The 19,227-nt window shown below is 43.5% G+C and overlaps 1 protein-coding gene across 1 annotated transcript in view; it reads right to left on the bottom strand.

The window, feature by feature from the left end:
• The window catches only part of LOC126997255 (uncharacterized), a 70,193-nt gene extending 53,277 nt beyond the window's left edge, over window positions 1–16,916 (bottom strand). The window contains exon 1 of the mRNA XM_050858252.1: window positions 16,410–16,916. Within this exon, the coding sequence (XP_050714209.1) occupies window positions 16,410–16,503 (94 nt within the window). The 5' untranslated portion in view covers window positions 16,504–16,916. The remainder of the gene's footprint in view (window positions 1–16,409) is intronic.
• Window positions 16,917–19,227: the final 2,311 nt, after the last annotated feature.

A 19,227-nucleotide genomic window follows, 5' to 3' on the forward strand; every position in this document is an offset into this window, starting at 1 on the left:
TTTCTTCTCGTATAATTGTTTTTTTCCTATTATTGCTGTTTCCTCCTATTTTAATGTTTTCTCTGGTTTTCTTAATTTTCTTCTGTTTCTTCCTATTTCTTGTATTTTCCAATTTCTTCTGTTTTCTCTCATTTCTTTATCTATCTCCCATCTCTTGTTTTCTTCTCGTATAATTGTTTTCTTTCCTAATATTTTTGTTTCCTCCTATTCTAATGTTTTCCCTTGTTTTCTTCACTTTCTTCTGTTTCTTCCTATTTCTTGTACTCTCCAATTTCTTCTACTTTGTCTCATTTCTTTTTTTCTTTCTCCCATTTCTTGTTCTCTTCTCGTATAATTGTTAACTTCTTATATTCTTGTTTCCTCCTATTCTAATGTTTTCTTTTGTTTATTTCATTTTCTTGAGTGTCCTCCTATTTCTTCTTCTCTTCCATATCTTCTATTTTCTCTCCCTTCTTGTTTTCTTCTACTGCTCTTGTTTTCTCCTATTTTCTCTGATGCTTTTTTTTTATCTTATTTCATTTCCTTTAACCTATTCCGTCTGCTTTTCATATTTAATTTGTTTTCTTCCTTTTTCTGCATTTGTTAATAGTCTTTTCTCTCATTTCTTGTTCTCTTGTAATCTTGTTTTGTTCCGTTTCTTCTGTTTTCTTTTAATTCTTGTTTTCTCGATCGTAATCTTATTTTCTCCTATTCTTCTGTTTTCTCCCACTTCTTGTTTTCATGTCTTCTCCTATTTTCATGTCTTCTCCTATTTCTTCTGTTTTCTTTTATTCCTTGTTTTCTCCTAAGCTTATTTCATCCTCTTTCTGCTAATGTTTTCTCTTGTTTCGTCTCCCTTCACCCATTCCGTCTGGTCTTCATATTTATTCTGTCTTCTCCCGTTTCGAGTGTTTGTAGATCTAGAATGTCCACGACTCTCTAAAGGAAGCGTTGATGCGAGCGTCGACACATTTTAATTAGAGAGAGAGAGAGAGAGAGAGAGAGAGAGAGAGAGTGAGAGAGAGAGAGAGACCTAGACTTGCTCATGAAAATTTACTGATGGATCTTTTACTGTCTGTCTCTCTGTCTGTCTGTCTGTCTGTTTATCGTTTATATCCTTATCTACTTACCTCTCTACCTACCTGCTTACCTAACTACATAACTACATACGTATCTACCTACCTATTTACCTACCTATTTCCCTACCTACCTACCTGTTTACTTACTTACCCACCTGAATCACCTCTTGGTAAATTCAGATCGCATGAAAAATTAAAGGAAAATCGAACCTTGGTTGTCACGAGAGGCAAAGGGAGAATAGTTTCACGCAAGCCAACGATGGATTTTTTTTTTTTCCTTTTTTTCTTCCTGACTGTTCCGTAGTGTTTTTGTCAGGGTTGAAGAAAAAACAGAATGTCATGCCGCAAGAAAGGAAGTGGATTTTTTCTCTTTTATTTCCTGAGTTCCGAAGTGTTTTATCTAGATTGAAGCAGCCGAGAACGATTCCCCCCCCCCCCCCTTCCTTCCCTCCCCGGCCGGCACAGGAACACGATCGTTGGCGGGCCTCAGACGGTTACGTAATTCCTAAACACGCACATGGTCGTCTCTCCGGCGCCACCTGAGCCGTGTATAGCTAATGAGGGGCGAGGCGGCGAGGTAATGCGAGTGGCGGTGGCGGCTGAGTACACCTGCTTCACCTGAATTAAGATCCATCTCACCTTGGATAATACTGAGACGATTGTTAGTGGACTGAGCCGAACGAGGTGGGAGAGAGAGAAACAGTAGAAAGTATTACCCTTTGAGCTTTCTACTTCTGTGATGATTTTGGCGTGCTGGCTAATAATAACAATACATCCCTAACTCATACAGTAATATAAATCCTAAGCGTCCTTTCTCTACGTCTAAAGCAGATAATGTATTGTGGACGTGGCTGCCAATTCTCCGGTCTCGTAGTGAAGCTGTTTTAACAAGAAGCCTATAATTCGACTCCACCGTTGCCAGATTATCGTACTCAGAGCATTGTATTTACCGGTTTCTGACGCCTAGCTATTGCCAAGAAACATAAGGAGTTAACTATTTTAACGGTAAATATAAATGAATCTAGTTATTGGAGCCCAGGAGGCAGTTTTTGGGTCGGAAGTTCGTATATATAAGAGGTAGAGTACGACAATCTGGCAACGTTGTTCGGCTCCCAAGTACCGCCACCGCCAGCCAGCCAACTATACTCTTCTACCGCCGGCGCTGTTGAGAGAATGAGTCCCGCCCGCTACCCGCCTACTGACGCTACCAATTGTTCCATCGCGTAGTGAAGCTGATTAACAAGAAGCCTAAAATTCACCACCCATGCACGTCCACTGCCAATTCTCCGATCACCTAATGCCCATTCTCCGATCTCGTAATGAAGCTGTGTAACAAGAAGCCTGAAATTTGCCTCCCATGCACCGCCAACACAAACTAGCCAACTACAACCTCAGCACAACGCCCAAACGCAAACACCACCTGAAGGTTCTGTTGGAGAGATAACTCGTGGGCGTCACCGAGCTAGGGGGGAGGAATGCTAAACGGGAGGCTGATGTTTACCTCCGAGCCGCCACCACAAATCAGGCAACCGCAGCGCCGCACGAGGACAAAACAGGAAAGCTTAATGTGGATTCTATCGGCGACATGGCTCATAGGCGTCACCGGGGTGGGAGGGGAGGGGAAATGGAGGGGAGGGAAAGGTAACACGGTGCATCGCTCGCATTTGAAGTGGGAAGGCTGTCAGGATGTCCAACAGCACCTCGCCTCTTACCAACACGGACACAGGCTGGAAGGAACGCGTCAAAACCTGCATTTCAAGCGGTAGAACTCCCCCCCCCCCCCTCTCTGCCTCCCTCCCTCCCTTCCGCCAACTTGTTCCGTCAGTTTGACATTTTTTTTTGCAGTTCTCGGTAATTAGAATACGAAGGTTCCATGATTTTTGTTCTGAAATTTTTTTTGAACAGTTTTCCACGTTTTTGTATTAATCTGACCTTCATATGCTCTGGTCATTAGTGGTTTTAATCAACGTTTTTCTATTTCTTTATGGTATTTTTTTAACAATGTGGCTTTCATCGTTGTCTCTGGAAATGAGTTTTTTTTTTATAGTTATAGCCATTCTTTTAAATATCCAACCCCGGCCACATCACGTAAACTAAATTGGAGTGTAACGTAATCCCATTAATTTAACGTAATAAACAAACGAACATGACAGTTATTATTTTATTGTCTTCATTTACTCATTTATCGTTTTTATTTTAAGGAGAAAATAGAAGTTTCAAAGATACGACCAACATTCGAATTAACCAACCCAACCAACATGATAATAATCGTTCTCTGCATCATAAAGTTGTTTTCTTTTCGGAAATATATTTTTTGTTACAGGTTTTTTCCCAATGTTTTCTCGTTTTATCTTATTAACGCATGAAATTGTTTGTTAACCCCCTTCCCTACCTTTCTCTTCCTCTCTTTTTCCAAGCTCCATTAAGTTGTTAGCTCTACATCACCCAATTCAGGCGCTAAACAAAACAAACGAACGTGATAATAGGCCCGAAAACATAGAATCGGAGTCATAAGATAGAATTCAACCCATTGCAGGACGCACAGCCGATCATAGACGCATCAACCACCCATAAAATCAAGGGAATACAAAATGAACAAGGACCAGAGAGAGAACACATCCCTATCCTTACGTCTATCCCCATCGTTCATCATCCTCCATGTTGTTACGTCGAGGGTGGCGGGTGTTGGGTGAGTCTACTTGTGCGGCTCCAGGGGAAGGGGAGAAGAATGTATCGGCGGACGAACATTAGGTGAGCCCTGACAGCTGCGACTTTTTTTCTCTCCCAACTTATTACCTCGTTATAGTTGAGGGTGTCGACAAGCCCTCCAGGAGCTGTGTGAGTGTGCGTGAGAGAGAGAGAGACAGACAGACAGGCAGACAGAAGGAAAGAGAGGTAGAAAAAGAAGGAGAGAGGCGTGAAAATCTGCATGCATTTATGAAAGAGAGAGAAAAATGGCGGCAAACCCAGTAGTATGTATATAAAAAATACTTCAGAGAGGGAAGAAAGATTTACTGTATTGTAGAGAACGAACACATGTAAACAGAAGAGTGAGAGATGGCGTGGAAAGATGATTGAACCCAGAGAGGAACCCAACACACACACACACACACACACACACACACACACACACACACACACACACACACACACACACGAAGAAGAGTAAAGTTGACATGTAATGAAAGAGAAAAAAAATTACATTGACACTCACACACCGAAAGACACACAGACATACAAAAAAGGGTAAAAACAGAGGAAGAAAAAAAGGTACCGTCCGCCCCTAAAAGTCGTCACTCCGTTATCTCTTAATTGCATTGTGACGCTCGGAACGAGAGGGAAATTAGACGAGTGACCTTGTTTATGGACGGTCAAATTGTTTTTGCTGTGTGTGTGTGTGTGTGTGTGTGTGTGTGTGTGTGTGTGTGTGTGTGTGTGTGCAACCCCAACGCCTATTACTATGCATGATTCTATTACACAATTAGTTCCTCCCTCACTCCTCCCCCCCTCGTCCCTTTCCCCAGGCAGGGCGGCGAAGCATTCCACGTATGTGTGTATGTATGTATGTATGTATGTATGTAGTCAGCCAAGAGAGTATAACCTTATAGACGAATACGAGACATGCAAGCTTAGGAATCATCTCTTCTTTTCCTTCTTCTTCTTTTTCTTCTTTTATTTCTGTCCTCTTGGGGTAAAACTGACTATTACGTTATTAATCTCGTCTCCCTTCCACGTATTAAACAGTTCCCCCAAACCCCAACAAGATTAAGTGTTACGCAGTGTCTTTTTATGTCTTGTTGACCGACGATATACAACCCATAGTACCACAAGGACAAGTTGGGTTCGAAGTGAAAAAAAGAAACTAGAGCCCAAAACAAAAGGGAAGAATTAAGACTGAAGCAACTTCGCGTACCTCAGAGGCCAGTCCAGTATTCTCGGGAGGTGATAGGACTAATTGTACTCTGGATGGAGGAATTTTCGCTCTTAACATCTACCGAAGAGGAGGAAGAAGCGAAGAGGCGATAAAGGACAAATTGAGGTGCAGGGAGACGGAGGGACAAATGAAGGTCAAGGGAGGAAGGGAGTGGGAAAAGTGGAGGGAGAAGGAGGAAGGAAGGTTAAAGAGAGAGAGAGAGAGAGAGAGAGAGAGAGAGAGAGAGAGAGAGAGAGAGAGAGAGAGATTCTTAACAAACGCTATTTCTTGTCAATTACCTCCATTATTATATAGAGAATTTCTTCGTTCTTTCCTCATCTTTATATAATACGCTAAACTAATTGTCAGCTTCCGAGGGGAAAAAACTAAAGCGTCTTCACTTCGTACGCTTTTTAATCAGAATACATCTCATGCGGTTGACAGGCCTGACAGCAACGAGGAAAACAGCTAAAGTGCTCCGTGTCTTCATATATCAGAGGCGAACCAGATGAGGCGACCGTAACCAAGCCCCGTTCAGCCCTTGCCCACTTTTCTCAGCATTCTATAACACGCTTCAACACATAAACTCCAACATCACCTCAGTACCTCCAGCCCTTCCTCAAAACAAGCACTCCAGACCCTTATCAGATCGAGGCAAACCAAAGGAAGCTCAGCCTTCGCCCACTTATCTCAGCCTTCTGTAATACACTTCAACCCACCAGCCCCATCACCACATCAATTCCTCCAGCTCGTCAATCAAGCAGCCCAGACGAGTTAGGCTCTCACAACATATATCCAAAAGCCACAACAGAGGTTAATCGAGTTTTCATGAGTGTGTTTTCGTGTTCATGGTGCAGAAGCCTTGTCAAATTATCACGAGGCTCATACACTACCCATGGAAATAGCCACAACCTATACGAAAGCCCTTTCAAATGTGGGTGTGTAAGTCCCGAAATGTTTGAGAATATGAGCCCAGACCATTATCTAAGTCATCTGCACGGCCTCTTCACTCCAATAAGCCCCTACCGCCCATCCTCTCGCCAGCCCCCTTCACAGCATCCCAGGATCCAACATGCCTAATCCAGAGCCATTCCCCAGTCTCCTCTCTCATCTCTACCTACCAAACACGCTACCTCAATCCCGTACACGCCTCCCCAAGTATATTCTCCTCCCCAACATCACCCCAACATGGCACTCATTCCCCAACGGGCTCCATCAGGTTCCTCTCCCCAAATATTTCCACTTCAGCACTTCCATGCCTTATCAACGCCCCCCCAGCACCCCGCCTCCCCCAAAGCTTCCAAACCCCCTCTCCTTCCCCTCTCCCTCTCTTCACACCCATCTCCTCTCTCCTCTCGCTGAAGCCTCCAACAAGACCCGAACCCTGAAGCAACCCCCCCCCCTCGCCCCCCCTTCTCTCTATCCCGTATTCCCCCCCCCCCCCTCCGGCCTCCCCAGCCTAAAGCCACGCGCCGTTGCTCCTCCTGATAACGCATAATTGCAGCACACACACACACACACACACACACACACACACAGAGAGAGAGAGAGAGAGAGAGAGAGAGAGAGAGAGAGAGAACTATTACACAATCACGCAGATTTTATTTTTAGACCTGAACGGTTTCTTTTTCATTTTCTTTTTCTTTTTGCGTAAGATTTGTGGGCTTCTCTCTCGCTTTGGTCTTCTCTTTGCCTTGAACGTCGACTCGCTCGCTTTATTGTATCGCTCTCCTCCATTTTCCTCTTTTTTTTCTTCTTTCTCTTTCTCCCTTTACGTTTTGTTTCCTTCACTGGTTTAATTGCATTTCCATTTTTTGTTTCCTCCTTTCCCCCATCTCTCTCTCTCTCTCTCTCTCTCTCTCTCTCTCTCTCTCTCTCTCTCTCTCTCTCTCTCTCTCTCTCTCTCCCCCCCCTACGTGACAGCCAGGTAATATGAGGGGCCAAGATTACCTCGTCAGCCACTTCAGCTGTCGCCTAATGATTTATGCTAATGTGATTAAGCCACCTGACGTCATCATCATAACGACCTCGCCTCCACCAGCGCGGATTTAATAGACATTCCAATTCGTTCCTTCATCTTACCTTTTTTCTTATGGTGGAAGAGTTTTCTTTTCCTCTCCATTTTTCTCCCTGTTTTTTCTTTCCTACCTGCTCTCACATTCCTCTCGTGATTGCTCTTAAATATTAGTATGATGTTTTTTTGTCTTTTTTTTTGTGTGTGTGTATAGCTTGTTCTCCTTGTGGTCCTTTGGTACGTGGATAAGGCTATAGAAGTCTAGTTTTTGTTCGCGTGGTAGCGCGTGCGGTACTCGGGGTCCTTATATAATTGGATTAGGATAGTTTAGTTTTTGTCCGTATGGTGGCGCGGGTTCTTACGATCCTTACAGCGCTTTCACGCCATCCGGTTCCTCGCCGGGGTCCCGCACGGTCAGCCGCCATAAACTTCAGTCGTGAATATTCCTATGGAGCCTTGCACAAGGCACGTTCACGGCGAGACTGCCGTCCCGGCGCCGGATGCATTCCGGGCGTCCCACTGCGCCTTGCGGTCCCCTGATTAGCACGGCTGCCACACTCCAATTATTTCGCGCTATTCGACTGATTTACTGGCCATCAGCACGGAGAGTGACAACAGCATAAACAATGGCCAGTTTTTGTCTTTTCTTGGTGAGGAGAGACCCGTACTTTGGGGTAATACGTTAGCTGACGAAAAGACTTGAAATCTGCCTGCGTCAGCATGGAGGGGAGTGTGCTGTGCGATTCTGTTTTCTCATGTTGCACTCTCCAAACACTGCAGCAGTTCATCAAAAGCATCGATGGCCATAGGAAAATAGTTATAGATTTTTTCATCATCTTTCCTCATGCTCCCTGTGTATCTCTGTTCGTTGAGAGGTTTTATCCAGTGGATTATGCACTTCTATATTTTCCTCTACCTTAAATGCAATAGGTAGCCTGCATGACTTTCGGACGCTACCTGAAATTCATCTTCGGTTGCGGGAAACATACTGATGAACTTATGTCCCTGCTTATGTCTAGGCAGGGAGGCAAGGAGCCGGCTGTCCACCGTGAGATAACGTACTGAGTGAAAGACTCACGCCGCTGGGTCGTCACTAAGCCGTTAACGGGCACGGCGAAAGACCGGGTAGTGTGAAAGCAGCCTTAGTTAGGTGGATAAGGTTGATTTTGTCGTCGTGATATTTCGTTCGGTTTCTTTTCAATATGTGGCTGTAATGTGGGTTAGATTAGGTTCAGTTAGGTCAGGTTAGGTCAGGTTAGGAGAGAGAGAGAGAGAGAGAGAGAGAGAGAGAGAGAGAGAGAGAGAGAGAGAGAGAGAGAGAGAGAGAGAGAGAGAGAGAGAGAGAGAGAGAGAGAGAGAGAGAGAGAGAGAGAGAGAGAGAGAGAATGGGGAAAAGCCAACGTCAAAGAACAGAACAGAAAAAAAAAAGCCATCGTTACAGTCTTATTGATGCGTCCACAGGAGGCATCGACAATAACAACGACAACAACAGCAACAACAACAACTATAGTAGCGCTCGGGAAACACATTGGCGACTTGATGGAATTGCGTTGTTCGGCAATTTACCAAAGTGCTTATCCTCTGTCACGCCCCCGATGGAGTAGACGAAGAGATGGACGAACAGTGAGATGGACGAACAGTGAAACAGGTGAACAGTGAGACAGGCGAACAGTGAGACAGGCGAACAGTGAGACAGGCGAACAGTGAGACAGACGAACAGTGAGACAGGCGAACAGTGAGACAGGCGAACAGTGAGACAGGCGAACAGTGAGACAGGCGAACAGAGAGACAGACGAACAGAGAGACAGACGAACAGAGAGACAGACGAACAGAGAGACAGGCGAACAGAGAGACAGGCGAACAGAGAGACAGGCGAACAGAGAGACAGACGAACAGTGAGACAGACGAACAGTGAGACAGGCGAACAGAGAGACAGGCGAACAGAGAGACAGACGAACAGTGAGACAGACGAACAGTGAGACAGGCGAACAGAGAGACAGGCGAACAGAGAGACAGACGAACAGTGAAATAGGCGAACAGAGAGACAGACGAACAGTGAAATAGAAAAACAGTGTAACAGACGAAGAGAGATAACTTAACAAATAGGCGAAGCACAACAGCAACAACACACAAACAACTACAAAAAAAAAAGACAAAAAAAACACAGCTAGACGGAAACAGACAGACAGATAAACAGACACGTAGACAAAAAGACAGTCACACAGATATACACCAAGTAGTAAAAGAGAATTGAGGAGGAGAAATGGGCGTATAAATAATTCTCTATACATGAATTACAAGAGAAGGATCGAGGGAAGGAAAAATTAAAGGTTCGGGTGGTGTTTATATTAAGACTCGGGTGTTGTGGGGTGCGAGTGTAGGAGAAGGGGGGAACGGGGCGAGAGGAAGGGCAGGGGTTTTGAGGGGAAGGGGAGGAAGGGGGACATCCATGGTAACTGTCACAATACGACACGAACACACACGACCTTATTCCCGCCAGTCTGTATACGTGCCGACACACACACACACACACACACACACGCACACGCACATAAAAACACAGGTCAATTACAGAGGTGAAGTGAACAAATCTATACTTACTAGAAAATTACTACCTATTATTTACAGTATTGTTTGTGTTTTCGAATATTTTTATACAATTAGATATACTTTATACTGTTCTTTATACAATTTTATGCCACTAGATACTCTTAAAATGTACTTGTATGACGTTTCTTTCGTTCGAGGTATATTCCTGTTCACTGTTTTCCTGACATTCTCATCTTATTTTTTTACATCAAAATCTTGTTTGTGCTTCTTTGATGTTTCCCAGGATACAATGTCAAGCAGTACACGTCTTCCTCATTTTTTATTTCTTTTTTAATCATTATTTAACTCGGTTGATTTTCTTTTGATCTAATTTACTTCTTCTCCCTTTATTTTTTTATTTATCTTTATCGAATTTGTATTATGTTTGTGCTTCTTTAGTGCTTCCCAGAATACAATATCAGTTAGTACACGTCTTCCTCTTTTTTTTATTATTTAACTCGGTTGATTTTCTTTTGACCTAATTTACTTCTCCCTTTATTTTTGTATTTATCTTTATCGAATTTGTATTTATTCCTTTATCGCCTCTTTGTCATGTGGGGACTTAACACTTCGGGACACCTCCAAACGGGCTCTGTCTTTTAGTCTCTTAACATCTCCCGTTGTTGTGTGGAAACTTTACTTCCCACGTGACAGCCAGCCGCCGCCTCCTATAAAAACCCGCCGCCTAATTCCTCCGCTACTCCTATTAGTTTGGTCAAGTTATAATTAACATAATTTCCCCTTCCAACCGCTTCATCCGCCGGCTTACTGTAAATTAGCCATCCAGTAACTCAGTCCACCTGACGTTGCTCTTAATTATGTCACAATTTGTCATCTCTCCTTTCCTAATATTAAATGTATGTCAACGCTAATTAATATATAAACTTAACAACGAATGATTTACGGTTTTATTATGTTATCATTGATTCTGTCTTTTACATATGTGGATATGTGTGTGTGTGTGTGTGTGTGTGTGTGTGTGTGTGTGTGTGTGTGTGTGTGTGGGGTTGATTTTTTTGTGTGTGTGTGTGGGGGTGTGTGTGTGTGTGTGTGTGTGTGTGTGTGTGTGTGTGTGTGTGTGTGTGTGTGTGTGTGTGTGTGTGTGTGTGTGTGTGTGTGTGTGTGTGTGTGTGTGTGTGTGTGTGTGTGTGTGTGTGTGTGTGTGTGTGTGTGTGTGTGTGTGTGTGTGTGTGTGTGTGTGTGTGTGTGTGTGTGTGTGTGTGTGTGTGTGTGGTGGCAGCCACCTTCAGAAGAAAACCCCGGAATTCCAGACTGAGGATGGAAAAATTTGCTCTCATGTAGATTTTAACCTCGTCAAGTTCATTATTCTTTAAACCAATTCCTCTGATTAGATCATTTCATTTTGCGCGACGTCTGTGGATTTGTGTGTGTGTGTGTGTGTGTGTGTGTGTGTGTGTGTGTGTGTGTGTGTGTGTGTGTGTGTGTGTGTGTGTGTGTGTGTGTGTGTGTGTGTGTGTATTTTTTTCTCCCTGTAAACATATATTTCTTTGCTCCACTCTCTCTGCTGCGTTACGACTTCAACCCTTTCACGAGGGAAGTATGAAGACACCTCTCCATCCGAAACTGACCTCTCTCCTGCCCACTCCTGTTTGCTTTGCAGGTGCTGTGTCTTTTTTTTGTTGTTGTTTTGTTTTCTCTTCGTATATTGTCCTTGTACTGTTTCCTTTACTTTAAAAATATTATAAAAAAAAATAGTGTTCGACCTTGCGTGTTTGTGTGTGTGTGTGTGTGTGTGTGTGTGTGTGTGTGTGTGTGTGTGTATTTGTGTAGGCATGTGGGAGGGTTTCCAAGATACCTTCGTATGTTTATAGACACGGCCACCTGTCGGAGTAGATCAATATGTGCTCCCTCCCTCAGCCGGCCTTTAGTCGCCCCCTTCTCTCTCTTCTCGATCCTCCTCCCCCTCCCCTTTCCCTTCCCTCCTCTTACCCCTATTCTCTCCTATAACCTTAATGGCCTTTGAATAAAAGAAACAGCATGTAAAAATAAACCTCCAACGCAGCGGAGTAACCAAGTAGTACATTCCACACACACAACAAACAAAAGAATAACTCTACGGAGATAACAAGGTATATTTAACTTTCCCTCGCAAATCACTTCCTGGGTTATACAATCAGCGACTAATGCTTAACTGAAGGCCGTCACTCTGTATACTGACGTGCTATAAATTCATACTCCGACGTATAGCTGATGAAGTACTTTATGTTTTGGCAGGCATTGTGTTGTTCAGGGGAGTTAAGCTCGGTCTTTATTCCTTGTAGAGGGGCTGAATGGAGTGGCCGGTCTGATGAATTCGTTTCCTATCAGTCTTCTTTACGATGTGTCGCCTAAATGTCGCCTCTCAAGCACTCACCGAAGACTGGGATCGGTGCTTTTGGTACTACCAGGCTTGATTACAGAACAGTATATCGTGTATCACAAAGTTTTGTATGAATTTTGTAATCGTCTTCATGATTTAGTGGTTAATAAACTGTATTAGCTATCACTTTGCAACGGGAACGCTCTACATTTTGTCACCCAACATTCTACAGTTTCGGTGTTGCTTACCGCAGCACCTTGTGTGTTAAGCACCGATTTTAACACCAGATATCGAAGTAACCGAACCTTATGAAATAAAACCCATCGAACATCAAATTATATCATAGTATAGATGCTAGAAAGTAAATTACAGTCATGGGCGAAATATTCAAGAGACGAAACCTTTTACATTGCCTCCTATCGTTCTTGATGAAAATACGGGCCCGCTTACATTCGGCCCTCAGTGGTCATGTGTTCCATACGTAAACCCAAACCTGACGACCTACGAGTAACGAGTAACATATTTTTTTTCCCGACCAGCAGGCACCGTTTTTGGACATTTGTCAACAAACAATATCTTGTATTTCGGAATCCCGAAAAAAAAAGAGTTCACTATATTCGGTTCCCCGAGAGCTGGCGAAGATTTTCCTTCAGGGGTGAACTCGCGGACTTGGCATCATTGCTAGAGAGACGGTTTCTTCGCCGCTATTGTCTGTTTTTTACTAGATCTAAGCTGCGGCAATTCCGTTTGCCGTGACATGGCCTACTATCTCTCGCTCTCTGCTACCTCTTAAAATCAACACCATTGCTATATAAATGTAATCCTTATGGCTATTTATTAGTTCACTACCGACGAATAATTGAAACATATTTCAGGATTAATGATAGCACGATGAAAGAAATGAGAAGGTTCTTGCCTTAGGCCAATGTTTACATTATGACTCCGTAGCATTACACATTGATTACTCGTTTTGTTGGTAAGAGAACCGGGTAGGACACGAAGTAATGGGTTTAAACTGGATAAATTCAGATTCAACAGGGACATAGGCAAAAATTGTTTTACTAACAGAGTGGTGGATGAGTGGAATAGGCTTAGCAGTCATGTGGTGAGTGCCAATACAATTGTCACATTCAAAAATCGATTAGATGAATTCATGGACAGCGATATTAGGTGGGGTTAGATTCACGGGAGCTTTGGTTCAAAGGAGCTGTCTCGTACAGGCCTACCGGCCTCTTGCAGACTCCTATGTTCTTATGTTCTTATGTTTTTATACCAAGAAATTTTACAATAAACGAGTTAATTAACGAATGACATTATGTAGACTGTAGCCTAGCACTTTGTAGTAGTAAAAAGTAGTAAAATAAAGTCTATTCATAACAGTCGCTTCAGTCGCTGGACATTGTCCGCTTACGTGCAGTTCCGACTTAGTTTTGTTATGAATGTCATTTCAGATTTATTTACAATAGTTCAAAAGGCACATCCTATCAATAAAGATATTATTGCATTAGTTTTTATCGGTGCAAGCTGTTACATTACTGCTCAAAAAGGGTTTTGGTAGGAATACAAAGTCAATTTTATGCGCGTTAGAGCAAGTTAAGAATTGGCCAGTGAGCGCGCAGTACCGTCGCCCAAGCAATGATGCCAAGTCCGCGAGTCCATCCTTGAAGGTTTAGGTCCGCCAGCTTTGGTGGGAGCGACTAATAGGAGAAGTACCTCTTTGTTCTCTAGGTGGCCGTGTGTATAGCTATTAAAAAAATATATTTGTAGCTTGCAATTGGCTCCTAGGCTACTTTTATAAGCTTGTAGTTGATTGGACAGCGTGCTGAGGCAGCCTTCCCCCGCTCATAGAAACAGACCTCGCCACACTACACGTTTTACTTTCATGCTTCGTAGCTAACTCATGTCACTCATGTCGCTCATGTCGCTTGCTTTCTTCATCACTGGACAGGAGAAACATTGCAGATTATCACTGTCTTGAAAATAACTAAAATTGACTAAAAATAAAGGAAATATTGCGAGTTGAAGTAAAAAACGGGGTATAAATGTTTATACCGCTTTTTATTCGATGAAGATTTTTCATAGAATTATTAGGCTACTTTAAAAACAAACAATGCTATATGATAAAGAAAATTCTCTTGCATATGATGGTGTTAACAGATTATCGATACGTTAGAAAGGAAGGGAGCTAAGCAGGCTTTTATGCGAAAATAAATTGTAATACAAGGCTATCTGTGCTTTTACGCTACGAAGCCACGCGCCCATCCCCTACAACTTTGTATAAAAGCTTGCTTACCTCCCTTCCTTTCTAACTTACCAAAAAACTGTTGATACCATCGTCTTCAGGGGAGTTTTCATTGTCAGGTTTTGTTACTACAGTAGCTTAATAATTCTATGAAAAAAATTGCATTGAATAAAAATCGGTGTAAACATTTTTAACCCCGTCCTTGGCTTCAACTCGCATTATTCCCTTTATTTTTAGTCAATTTGAGTTGTTTTCAACACAGTCATAACCTGCAGTCTTTCTCCTGTCCAATGATGAAGAAAGCCATTATGCACCACGTGACATGAGTTGGCTACGAAGTATAAAAATAAAACATGTAGTGTGACAGGTCTGTTTCTATAATGTATAGGGGAGGGCTGCCTCAGGCCGCTGTCCAATCAGCGACGAGCTTACAAAAGTAGCCTAGGATCCAGTTGCAAGCTACAAATAGACACAGTATAATTATAGTACCGTCTATTCTTAAGTCCTAGATCAAATCCGGGTCGAAATATCTTATTTTTTCTTAAACTTTATAAGTTTCTCTTCCATCATCAGAATCATTATCTATTTTTTTATCACTATCTTCTATTTTTTCTTTTTTTCTTTTTTTTTGCTTTCTTCTTCTTCTTCTTCTTCTTCTTCTTCACTTTCCTTATTATCAATGAGGGGCTTTTTCATCTTCAGCGTCGTGTCAGTGGGAGTCGTGGATCTTCTGGGCCACTCATATCGCCTTCAGCTCGCCCACACCCTCAGAGGCCTTATCTTGCCTGCCCCTATTATGTTTTATGTCGCGTGGAAATAATAGGAAGAGAAAACACACAGGCCTTGACCAGCTGTCACGGCGGATGTTTTGTTAGATTACGCGTTGCACATATTCTCTCTCTCTCTCTCTCTCTCTCTCTCTCTCTCTCTCTCTCTCTCTCTCTCTCTCTCTCTCTCTCCGCACCATTGAGTTTCAGACAATTTGGGTTTGGTGTGCTGGAACCATTACCATGAACATGTTTTTTTTCTTCTTTTTTTTGCTCTTTTTTTTCCTCCCCCTTTTTGGCAAATAAACACCGACATAGTGTACAAACTGTGAAATGAAGTTGCATAGGAGGGGAAAAATATAATTACCTTGCTATTTTTTCAACAAGGCGAAGAGAAACACAAGAAAACTGACGGGGATGATAAGGTTATGTGATAAATTTATATGCGAATACTATAAAATGTCTAAACTGTACCCAAATAGAACACCAAAAACTTGATAATACAGCCTTATAAGAAACCGCTGTAAAGTAGACAAATTCAAGACTACTTTTAATAATGCAGCCATATAAAGAAGGAAAAAAAAGAAACTTCTGACAAACATCCTTCGTGTTCAGTATTGCTAATTTACATAATCCGAAACAAAAGTATATGACAAAATACGGCCAGAAAAAAATAACATAAAAAACAACTGCAGCGTCCTTACAAAATCGGAAAGCATAATGAACAGCAAGAGCAGGTTTAGACAATAGTGGAGGAAAGAATACGTTATACTATCGAGAGAGAGGAAGAGCACGTAAAAAGAAAAGTATGTACGGTTAGGGCACAATGGGAGAGAGAGAGAGAGAGAGAGAGAGAGAGAGAGAGAGAATGTGCAACGCGCAATCTAGCAATAAGTCCACCGTGATAGCTAAACAAGGCCTGTGTGTTTTCTCTATATATTATGCGTTAGATTTTTTTTTTTACAACAAAGGAGACAGCTCAAGGGCACAAAAAAAGGAAACAATAATAAAAAAGTCCGCTACTCGCTGCTCCTAAAATGAATCCAAAGAGGTGGCCGAAAGAGGGGTCAATTTCGGGAGAAGAGGATGAGGAAGAATGAGTTTAAAAGTATCATTGAGGTAAGGGAAACACAATAGCTATAAGGATATGCTATGTGTTGTCAATATACTTGGTCCGAATGCAAAAGTAGAGTTAAGTAGAAAGTATCGGATGAAGAAATAGGCTGAAGGGGACGAGGATATTTATGAGAGAATTTATTTATGAGTTACTTCCACGCACGGAGCTTTTGAATGGTATATTTCTACGGTAGGCGAGAAGATGAAGGGAATCGTACTGGGAGGCGTTTCCGTTACCAAGGAACTGATACACACACACACACACACACACACACACACACACACACACACACACACACACACACACACACATTTTTGCCACGGAGGAAGGGAATAAGCGAAGAAAAACTTTGGGCATAAATGTATAATGCGAGGTCAGACTTTACTTACCACAGAGAGATGAAAGACACAGCAGAAGGAGAAGGAGGAAGAGGTTGAGGGGGAGGGGGTTGTCTCGAAGCTGGGGACACACACGCGGCGCCATCCTTGTGTCAGAGGGAGGACGGAGCGGCTTGGGAAGGTGGCCTCTCTAATCTGACGCTCTGGCCAGACTGAGTGAGAGAGGACGGAGGGGAGCGTGAAGGCGGGCCGTGCGCTCCAGACCTACCCTCTCCCCTTCCCTCATTCCATTCCCCTCTCTGAATCCACCTATCCTCCTTACTTCTGTCCCCTGTCTCTCTCATTCCACCTCCCCTCCTTATCTTCATTTCCCTCCTTTCCTTTATCCCCTCCCTCTTTCCACATCCCCTTCCCTCATCCCACTCCCCTCTGTGAATCCACCTTCCCTCCTTTCCTTCAGTTCCCTCCTTATTTCTGTCCCCTGTCTCCCTCAGTCAACCTCCCCTCCTTTCCTTTATCCCCTCCCTCTTTCCTCCCAACCAAGTCATGTTTCCTTTCGTCCCTTTCCTCCCTTCCAGCCACCTCATCGTCAATTTTCCCCTTCCTTCCATCCCGTCCCCCCTTCCTTCACTCCCCTTCCTTCTATTTCCTCCCATCTTCCTCCCGTCCCCCTTCCTTTTTTTCCATCCACCTCCTTCCTCTTTTCAATGTTCCCTGCCTCCTTCCAACGCCCCTTTTCTCCGTCCGTTCGTTTCCTGTCTCTATCCTCCTGTCTCCTCCTTTCTTTCCTTACCTTCTTCCATTTTATCTTCTCCCTTTCCTCCTTTCCTTCCCTCCCCACCCCATTTCTTTGCCCATTTCCACTTTCTCTCCTCTCTTCCTCCTTCCCTTATCTCTTTCCACCTCTGCTTTCTTTTACCTTCCTCCTTCCTCTGCCCTTTCTTCTATCCCCACCTGTTCTTACAATATTAGTAAAGACAACGTGTGAAACTGGCCAGCATATAGAAAAGGAAATATTTGTGTGCAAGGGGACCCTGATCAAAATAGTGTAACAGGAAGGTCACAGGCAAATTTTAGTCGCGTTGCCGGAAAGGTACAGAATAATGTTAGTTCATTTTTCAACGGTAAAGAAGACGGACCAAGACCAAGGTGAAAAGGTTAGAAAATGACTACCATATTCTGCTTCTGTTCAGACAATCAAAAGTTAACCATAAGAAAAGATCAAATTTAGTCTCGGAGATGTGCGTCTTTCTGTAGTGTCTCGGTGCTGTACTTATTCATCCGTCCTTTCTTGCATGTGATGTATCATTGTTAAACCACTATCCTATCCTTCCCTCCCACCATATAGATTTTACTTCTCTCCCTGCTTTGCTCACTTATATATCCGTTTTTCACGCTATATATCAGCCACTCTATAAGTTATTTGTGTCTCTCCTTCCACCGTTGCATTTTCTATTTCTCCTTTGCGTGTATTCACCCTTCCTGACTCACGCTGCTCCTCCTCCACTGATGTAAAGTCGGATTCTGGTGGTAAGCAAGAGCGGCCGAAGCACGAACCAGTAGTAAGCCAGCAGCGCGCCATACACGATGAAGATGCACAAGTAAAGGAGAAGCGTACGTACTTGTTGGCGCTCCTCCTCGTCCTTCCTTTCCCTCAGTTCCGCGATCATGTCCCCCAGAGCCTGACTGATCCTGCGCTGCAACAGTTGAAATTCAGTTTTGTCTTTATCAGAATCGTCGTTGTCCTCGTCATTGCTGTCATTTGGGGTTTTATCAATACTGTGTTCAGTCATAGGAGCAACGCTATCATCCCCTCCATCATCTCCCTGGCATGCAGTGACATTATCAGTAGAATCGGCTTGGTGGGAAAGATCAACGACTTTTTCACTTGGATCGCCGCTAAGACATAAAGGATCATCACTAACATCAGCAAGAGCCTCATCGTCATCAGTAATGCTCACGCGGGCACCAACTTCACCAGCAGACCATCGAGAGTCGTCACCAAAGTCAACGATAGCCTCATCTTCACCACAAAGGCTAATAACCGAGCCCTCATCCTCCATCGACTTGATTTCGTAGCGGAGCAAACCCCGACTTCTACTGTTACCACTGCGACAACTTGTTTCCGAGGAAGTTGTTGTGAAGGCGGCCAGTGTGCTCGAAGAAGCGTCTCTTAGTAGCACCTTGACGCGGCAGCAGCCCTCCGGAAGGTGTAATGTCAGAGGATCGGGGAAGGTGCAAGCGTGAAGCCCCTCGCTAGTCCTGACGGGAGGGAGGGTGAAGGACGCGTGGGTCTCGTAGCGCATGGGCCACGGCAGGTAGGCACACACGAGCGCCAGGGACTTCACTTTCAGACTACTTGGAGGACGGCCAGTCGTTGCCACCACCTCGAACCCAGACACTCGTATTTCCATCTTTGTTTATGTATCGGGTGCAAAATGAATATGTTGAATTCCAGCTATTTATGTATTAGAATATTGACAAAGTTGCTTCTAAACCTTTCACATCAAAACCACGTTATGATTTCGCACTCTTCACTCACAACTTATTTCTGCTGGCGGTCTTATCATCCATTTCCGTACGGGTTTACATATTCTCAAAGGTATAGTGTTTGATAGCAGCTTGGCCAAGATCAACAGGTTTGGCCCGTAGCTCTACTCTATTCTGATCTACCCAACATTGGATAGACGGACATGTTCTGAATAGTGCTTTGTAATGGCAAGAATAGAATATATAACAACAATTTTCTACGGGAACCACAGAAAATGGGAAAATGACTTGCTGCTCCGCCACACCAGGGACTCCCAAATCCTGGCCGGTCATTGTGTTAGTAGTATAAGTAGTAGGTCGTGATGCTACTGCTGAATCA

Source organism: Eriocheir sinensis, chromosome 12, assembly GCF_024679095.1.
Source record: "Eriocheir sinensis breed Jianghai 21 chromosome 12, ASM2467909v1, whole genome shotgun sequence".
NCBI lineage: Eukaryota > Metazoa > Arthropoda > Malacostraca > Decapoda > Varunidae > Eriocheir > Eriocheir sinensis.